General features: G+C 40.4%; 1 protein-coding gene across 1 annotated transcript; it reads left to right on the top strand.

Annotated features, from left to right (window-relative positions):
• On the top strand, positions 1-6,103 carry LOC146377310 (C-C chemokine receptor type 1-like). The gene is made up of 3 exons (XM_084944867.1): positions 1-107; positions 1,100-1,249; positions 3,227-6,103. The coding sequence occupies exons 1-3, from the start codon at positions 101-103 to the stop codon at positions 4,126-4,128; spliced, it is 1,059 nt and encodes a 352-aa protein (XP_084800993.1). The 5' UTR covers positions 1-100; the 3' UTR covers positions 4,129-6,103.
• Positions 6,104-8,875: the final 2,772 nt, after the last annotated feature.

Raw genomic sequence — 8,875 nt, 5'->3', positions numbered from 1 at the left:
TGCACATCTAAAGGGATCACATCAGTAAACAGGGAAAGGGAGCCTTGAAGTGTAATTCCTGACTTGACCTGGTTGGATGAGCCTTCACTGAGATATCACAATGTCAGGTAATTATCTTTCAACATTAATCCACAATTTAGACTATTTAAAGTGTCATGTTTTACAGAGTTCTTGGAAATTTACTTGGGTTATAAAGTGTAGTGTTCAAGGTTGCACGCATTGTCACAGAGATCTAAAACCAAATGCTGTGACTGAAACTATGTCAAAGTTACTTCATGATTTCTAATTTCATCTTTAATCTGTAGATCTTATTTTTACTGTTGTTTTTTTAATAGTAGTTAAAAACAACACAACACTGCCACAATGCCTTAATACAACTTTTACAAGTGCTGTTATCTCCATCCATGTATCTGTTACTTTCAGAATAATAATGGTAATATTGTAAAATCATGGTAATAGTGTTAAAACCTTTCATCACATCCAAAACAATGCTTACATTAGAAATTACAATAACATAGATAAACAAACCTAATGAAATAGTCGGTCGTAGGTTTATTATGGAATACCATCCTCGTCTAATAATTTTAATCCCAACAAAACCAGTTATCAGATTTGTTACAATAATGGTGCAGGTTTAAATCATAGACAGTGTGAAGAAGATTTAATCCTATTTTTATTTTTTAAAAAGAAGCATTTTTAGGATTAACGATGTTCCCAAGGAGGGAGTACCAATGAGCACCAATAGGTGGCAAAATCAGCCCCACTGTCAAACGACTGATGGCCAAACCAGCAGACGTGAATGGATTATTTGTGGTGCTCATAGCAAAGGAAAACCTCCTTTAAAACAGAAACATGTCGTCAGCAATAGGTTGGCAATTCAGGCTGCACTTGATAAGGGTTGAAACGGCATTACGAAACCAAACCTAACACTTTGATGCAATGAGCATTTAAAAATAAATCAAGTTAACCTCCAACGGTAGCATGTGTTTACAGCAGTAAAGAAGTCTTTGATATATTGTTATGCATCTTAACTGTCGTAGCCTGTGCTGAAATTAATATAAAAAAGAATAATAGTAAATGTTTCTCTTTCTTTCTGCAGAAGAAAACACTGAATCCCAAGATTACCTATATTTCTATGACTTTCCTAACGACACAGACCTTTCTCCTGCCAACCTAACTGAAGTAAAGGACTTTAACAAAGTGTTTCTCACCACTCTCTACAGTTTGGTTTTCATCCTGGGCTTCATAGGTAGGTGTGTCCTCTTGTGTGTATGCTGTGGAGATTATGAGTTTCTACACATTGCACAGACCTCCTTTTCTGGGAATTTCCATTTTGCGTACTTTTACCTATGTATGTAGATGTGTGTATGTGAGACACACAGATGGAACGGAAAAGAGAGAATGTTGTTCAACATGTAACAGTGTGACAGGTAGGGGTGGGCCATATCATACCATTCACGGTAATACCGGTATAATGTTGAGCAACGAAAGAAAATGAAATATCGCGATAGAATATGGGTAAAACGAGCATGCACAGTGTCTTTGTTTTCATACACACATGGCGGAAAAAGCATGGCGGTGACGGAGAATGAGAAGGGCAAAAGCAGATCATTGAATGAAACAGATGAACCAGAATTGGTTTGTAAAAATGCTGCAACTTCAGTGGTGTGGAACTGGTTTAGCTTTCGTCCGTCAGATACACAACAAAGCACTATTTTTGTTAGAGCATGCTAGCGGGCCGTCGTTATTACCGTGTTTTTCAGAAAATATGGTGCACATAAAATCAATCCTTTGATTTTTCTGAAAATCGACAGTGCCCCTTATAATCCCGTGTGCCTTATGTATGAATTCTGGTTGTGTTTAATGACCTGAAACGATTTTATGTACACGGCGCTCGAAAATCTGTCAAATGTTTTAGTACGACTTTGCTAAGCTACAAAGCCGCACCGCTTGATGGATTGTCGGAGCACTACGGCATCGTAGGCAGGAGCCTCGCGGAGTGATACGTACTGTGCTTCAACATAATATTACCGTATTGTGTGTGTATAACCTGTCACGGTCTGGCTGGCAGACCGTGGGGATATGGGGGAATGAGGACCCGAAACGCATGGTTCTGCGATGCAAATAGTGCACTTTATTTACAGTGAAGGTAACAGATGCACAATAAATCCCCTTTGCTCCCTAGACTCCCATGTGTGTGTTCCCCTCCGACTTCCGTGCTCGTGCTCCGGCAGTTGTGTTTCTGCACACCCTGTGCGTGCTGCCCTTCTGGTCCCTCGTTCCACCTGCAGGACAATAACAGAAGCAGCCGTTAAACACTGAACCCGTGCGCACACACGATCCGCACTACCTACTACTACACACACACACACACACACACACACGCACACACGATCCGCACTACCTACTACACACACACACACACACACACACACACACACACACACACACACACACACACACACACACACACACACACACACACACACACACACACACACTGACACTGACTTGGAGTCTTAGCTTAATGATCCCACGCCGGTGGGAGCTCCAACACTCTCCTAAGTAGCTCCCCCGACGAGCCCTGATCACCAACAGGTGTGTGGCAGGAACTTCAGGTGTGGCCAGTCCTCCTGCAGGGCCACACCCATCAGGCCTGCATGTGGCTGTTCTCCATCCTCCAGCCACACATGTACACACCCTGCCTCTACATATGAGTGGAAACCCGAACACAGCATAGTGCAGAAAAACACACATCCCCAAATAACAACAACACTAATAATAATAATAATAATAATAATAATAATAATAATAATAATAATAATAATCCATCCTGCTCACAGACCCCCGAGTCCTCCAGAGCCGGGTCCGTGACATAACCTCTTTTTAAGTTTTGTGGATATTATACATGGTTATGCTGAGGATATGTCGGCCAGTTTCCACTGGAAATGCCTTTTGGTTAAACTGTCAGCAAAGAATTTGCACTGTTGCATTTTTAAATAACTTTAATGCACATAAAAAAACAGCTGCTTGTTTAAGTGAAAATAAATTGATGGGTTTTTTTGCACTAATAAAGTTGTGGAGTTGTAAAGTATTTTGTCTAGTGTCAATTATATCGTCAGTTATATCGGTATCGCAAATTTTCAAATGTATATCGTGATAAATATTTTTGGTCATATCGCCCTGCTCTACTGCCAGGTACATATATTATGTCTTTTCTTCAAAGGTAATGGGCTAGTGGTGTGTGTCCTGGTGAAGCATCGCAATCAGAGCAACCTGACAGACATCTGCCTCTTCAACCTGGCTCTCTCTGACCTCCTCTTCGTCTTCACGCTGCCTTTCTACTCTCATAACGCCAGGGTCGGCCAGTGGGCTTTTGGAGACTTCATGTGCCGTTTGATCTCCGGGTCTCACCACATTGGCTTCTTCAGCAGCATCTTCTTCATGGTTGTCATGACGCTGGACCGCTACATGATCATTGTGCACGCTCACAGGGTTGCACGTTATCGCACAAAGAGGGCAGCCATCATTCTGACCGTGCTCGTTTGGATACTGAGCTTGTTTGTGTCTCTGCCAGATTTTATCTTCATAAAGGCAATAGGACAGGAATCCCAAGGGGTGGAGTGTGACTATCCCGAGGAGAGCAAAGTCTGGGAGCGTTACAGCCTGTTCACCATAAATGTGCTGGGTCTCATCATTCCCTTGCTGGTGATGGTAGGTTGCTACTCCACGATCATTCCCACGCTGTTGAGCATGAGGACCGCAAAGAAGCACCGCATCGTCAAGCTGATCATCTGCATAGTGCTTGCATTTTTCTTACTATGGGCTCCATATAACATTTCCCTTTTCCTGGAGTTTCTTCAGAAAAGAGAAATAATCCTCAATGATGAAACCTGGTACAAAAATATAAGGCTGTCAAAAACAGTGACCGAGGCCTTAGCTTACACTCACTGCTGTCTGAACCCCATCATATATGCTTTTGTGGGAGAGAAGTTTATGAGACGAGCCTTGCAGCTGCTGAAAAAGTTTGTGCCTTTTTATGGAAGATATTTGTCAGACAGCTCATTCAGGAGAAGCTCAGTTATGTCCAGGGGCTCTGAAGTCACCTCTGCTTCTTTTAAACTATAGAAGGTGGAGGGCAGTTGTAATTGTTTTTGTCATGAATGTTTTAGTGTTCAGTTTCAGTGTTTTTCCTGTTAGTTTTGTTTGTTTGTCACTTTGCCACATACCACCAGTGTTTTTCACCAGTGTCTCTCCTTTAAAGTTTGTCTGTACACCTTTAGATCCTGCTAATGTTGTTATGACCATAAGATTTCAAATGTGTTATAAATGACTGTGAAAAGTGGTTTATTCAAATGTATGGCATTCTGAAGTTGTGAATTTGATGTTAAAGAAACTTTCCAGTGTCGATTTTTTTCTCACTTTTTAAATATATATATATATATATATATATACACAGTGGTCTGACCTACTTTTACTACTTTTTACTTTTACATTGTAAATAAATTCTTTTCTTTTGCCTCAATAACTTTGACTCCCATTTCAGATGGGTTTTTGTTTTTGCTCTTTTTTTATTCTGCCTGCATACTGTACTGTTTTCCAGGTATTGATCTTATGCACACTTATGTTTTGTATGACACTTGTACCTGTACTTGGACTGTTCATGAATCAAGGCTGGCATCCACTCAGCTCTTGTCCTCATTTTGTATCAGAATTTTCTTAAATCAAAACATTTTACTGCAGATCTTGAATTTACTCAAAATAAAAATCACACTGGGTTCTTAATTGTCCCTGTGACATCGGGGAAGTACATTGAAGCGCAGCTTGAAGTGGTCACATTCATTCTATATGCTTTTATCTCAAGTTAAGCAAATTTCAGTTCCTACAATATTTAACTGAGAAAATGAAAATTCTGCATCCAATCATGAAGTGTGAAATGATCAAATTCATTTGTCCCAGATTAATTTATTAGACAAGTAATTGTTCACTATCATGAAAGCTTTGTAGTTACTGATGAGCTTCTATTAACACAGAATCAAATTATTTTCATTTGAATACATTTTCCCTTTCCTATTTAAATCTAATGATCACGCACGAAGGGACAATTGTTGAAAACGTACACCAACAACTTTGTGTGAGCGAAATGAAGTTGCAGGGAAGCACAAGTACACATATTTGCATAAACTTACCTTATACTTTTAGCTTATCCTACCTTATAAATTTCACTTCAGTAAGAGAAAGACTTTATTTTTTATCCGGTGCATTGACACAACACTGCAAGAGATAAATAGGTAACATAAGGCACCGCAGGCTAGGCCCACTATGCTACCCAAGCCTGCCCTGGAAAATGAGCAAGAGACACATAGCTGAAGCCTTCCTGGCTCAGACGTCGCATCATGTGTTGAGGAACCAGGACACACTGATGAGAAGTGGGCTACTGAAGTATCAAGGCATAAGTGGACAAGCACTGAGAATAGATGTTGGAATGCTACTACACCCAATATATAGAGTAATGGCAAAATATCTGACAGCTATGTGTTTAAACATCCTTAATTGGCAACTGCTATCACAACTAGAGATTGATGAGTTACAACACAAATGATGCGGCAAGGGGTGCTAGCATGTCAGGTCAGGAGGGAGATATCATCACCCCACCCTCAAAGATTGGCCACCGAGCCCCAAGAACAATTAGTGCATTAAAGGCATTGAATACAAGAGCAGCTTACCTGAGAGACAGGCTCATAGCTAAGGTGGAAACCTGGACACTTCATGGTCGATTACCAAGATTACATTAAGTACACCTGAAAGTCTGCTAAAAGAGATGTGAATGTAGCATTTTGGACAATCCCTACTGTGACCATCACTGAAAACAAGCAGCTGAACGACACAATGGCAACGATGATCCTTGAGATGTTGGCTACAAGATGAACAGCCACATAGAGCAGTGCTCTTTATGAAAAAGGAGATTGGAGGTAAAGATCAAGGCAGCACGGAGGGAGGTTAGCCAATTATAAGAGTGGCTTATATGTGTGGCAGAAAGATGCAATAAAGAAAGGGATGTACTAAGAAGTGCAACTAGCTGACAATAGCTTAGGCCCTAGAAGCTCCCAAGCAAGACTCAAAGCATTGGCTAGCTGCTTGAAGAGGTACACCAGAGAGACAGAAGCCAGTAGAAAACCCAGATGTTCTCCACTGAACCATCGAAGATGCAATCCCAGTGGCACTTCACTCCATAAATGTTTGGCAGAGCAAATGAATGAGCTGCTAATGGATGAGAGCTAGCCAGAACGGCTAACGGCTATAATAACTCAAAAAACTGATGTACTATTAGCTTTCAGTGTAAACTAGACATTCATGAATAAATAACAAAAACATATAGGCTGTGTTCAGAAATCAAAGCTGGAAGGCTGCTGCACCTGTCCCTTTAAACAAGAGGTTTGTAAGTAGCACAGAAGGACCCAACTGGAGTAACTTGTTCTGTACACAACATGACAAGTGACAAACACACTCTTTAGCTTCTGACTTTCTCTCTGAGATGTAACCTTACTTTTAAATGCATACATTTTTTCAGCGCAGTCTCATTTTCACAGTTCTGTTGCTAATCTTGACAATCTGTCTATTTTGCGTTGGCCAATTTGTGAAAAACACACAAAATATTGAGAGGAGGAGGGATTTTGTATTTTTTTATGGGTCAGAGTAATTTTTCATGTTGTTTTTGTTTTTGAGTTCAAATCTCAAACAATTTTTTTGATTATAGAAATGCACTTATTAACAAGCTGAAGGTAATAGCTTTCTTTGAATCAGTTTTTCACTGTGACGCTAAAACCATGTGTTAGCTAGGTAAAAGTGCTTATCAAGAGGTTAGCTTAGGTGACAACCAGGCCCCTGAGAATGAGAAATGGTTTTACAGTTATGTGTTTTTGTTCCTTTGTTGGATAAGCAGCTTGTATTAAGCCATATACCAATAGCTGGTCCATGAAGCAAGGCTTCAATGTGTTGTCTGCAAAAACTGATCGCTCAAAGATTATATCTCTGACAATCCGGTATGCACATTTGTCATAAATGAGTTGTGTGACTAATGCACAGGTTTGCTAGATAAAGACTAGCAAGCTTAAAAAATAGGCTGCCTTTCCTTATCTGGATGATCTAGCATGCATCAAGATTTTTACACTGACTTGCTCACTGTCGCTCAGGTTATCATGCATAAAAACAGTTTGTCTTTTAAAAGATACTTTTGGCCTTTTTGAAATGATATCAATGATACATCAGTACAAAATGCAGTCATGGTGGAGTGTGCCGACTGTTCTCAGTTGTTTTTGTGATTTTTAATAAAGGTTACATTATTAAAGCACTTGTATTTAAACGAGGCAGTGTTTATTTCTAAACTTGTTTATGTCTCTATCTGAAAAAAATATAGAATAAAATAAAGCCTTTTTTTTTTACATAACCAGGGACAACCAGCCCCATACTGTGTGACAAACAGCCCCATGATGGAACTGGTTGTCACAAAGTGTTCGAGTGTGGTAATTACTTTTCGTTACAGTTAATTGCAAACATGATAAGCAGACCCATTTTGAGCCAGCCCGAACCTTAAACTTCAACTTAATGAAGGAATTGGTATTTAAGGATGTTTCGACGATCAACAATTTTAGCAGTACTAAAAAGTGGGCCAACAGATGTTGGTCTATGCCAGACCTTCCCAAAGTGTGGGGCCCGTCCGGGGGGCGCGGTATGAAAAGGGGGGGGGGACAAAAACGCTTAGACACTGCTAGCATGGGGCGGCCACAGAAACGCAAAGCAGGAAATGAAGCATAGCTGAATATGTTTCCAAACCAACTTCATTCTAATCCAAAGACTAGAAAATATGGTGAAGCATATCTGCCCTTTGGTTTCACCTGCACAAGTGCTGAGGTAGGTCTCCCCTGCAGAATTGGTTTTCACTGGGCTCTTCGGACAAACAGTATCCCACATTCTTGATTTTTTGTTCAAACACTTGTTGTAATGACTAACTACTCCTGACACTTTGGAGATGTTAGCTCTTTATACAGTAAAGTTACTGTGGGATACAAATAATATCAGGCTGATCCTGCCACTATTTGTTCCCCCTGTCTAAATCACGGACTAACAGTATCTCACAGTTGTTTGTTTTTCAACCCATTTTGCACAGAGAGGCATTTTTTGAAAATGAATTGATAGCAATGTTGAATATTATTACACAGGAAAAAAAAAACAACTACACGTAAAATAATCACACACCGTGACGCCTCTGCCTTTCTAAATGGAGGGACAGTAACTGCGTGTGTGTATGTAAGCCTGTAAAAACCGAAGACAGTCAGATTAACAGTATTTTGTCTCTATCTGCCATTCTGCAATTCACCTCAGGTGAACAATAATGTGGCGCACAGCCTGACGTGGAAAAAGGCGCATACCTTTGAAGTTGCCTGACCAACTCTGTATTCCTTGTCCACAGGTACATGCAAAAAAGGAGTTTTAAAAAATCTCCGTTTTCGGTGATTCGAAACGCCGTTTACGTGTGGACGAAACAGCTGCGTTGTCAAAAATACTCGTGTAGGTGCGGATGTAGCATAAAAGAGTTAGTAGTTTATTTTCTTACTGCCTGTAATTTATTGCAGATTACTTGTATTTGCTTAGCTTGTTTACTACATGTTTGAGGTGTGAAATAAACCGCAATGGAGCAAAATAAGGGTGTGTGTGGTTGGAGGATGTGTTTGTGAGTGTGCGCGTGCACAAGCGGGAGGGGGGGGGGGGGGGGGCGAAAATTTTTCTTGTAAAACAAAGGGGGGCCTAGCAAAAAAAGTTTGGGAACCACTGGTCTATGCTGTAAGTAAAGGCAGACAGTAGGAGAGAAGCAAAC

Source organism: Perissodus microlepis, chromosome 11, assembly GCF_051167445.1.
Source record: "Perissodus microlepis isolate ML-2025 ecotype Zambia chromosome 11, ASM5116744v1, whole genome shotgun sequence".
Classification (NCBI taxonomy): Eukaryota; Metazoa; Chordata; class Actinopteri; order Cichliformes; family Cichlidae; genus Perissodus; species Perissodus microlepis.
The sequence above is the reverse complement of the archived record's forward strand: the minus strand, read 5'-3'. Positions and strand labels throughout refer to the sequence as shown.

What these genes read in the sequence shown, in the direction of transcription:
- LOC146377310 (XM_084944867.1), top strand. An exon ending in TTTCATCCTGGGCTTCATAG is followed by an intron (nt 1,250 to 3,226) that starts GTAGGTGTGTCC and finishes TTTTCTTCAAAG; the next exon opens with GTAATGGGCTAGTGGTGTGT.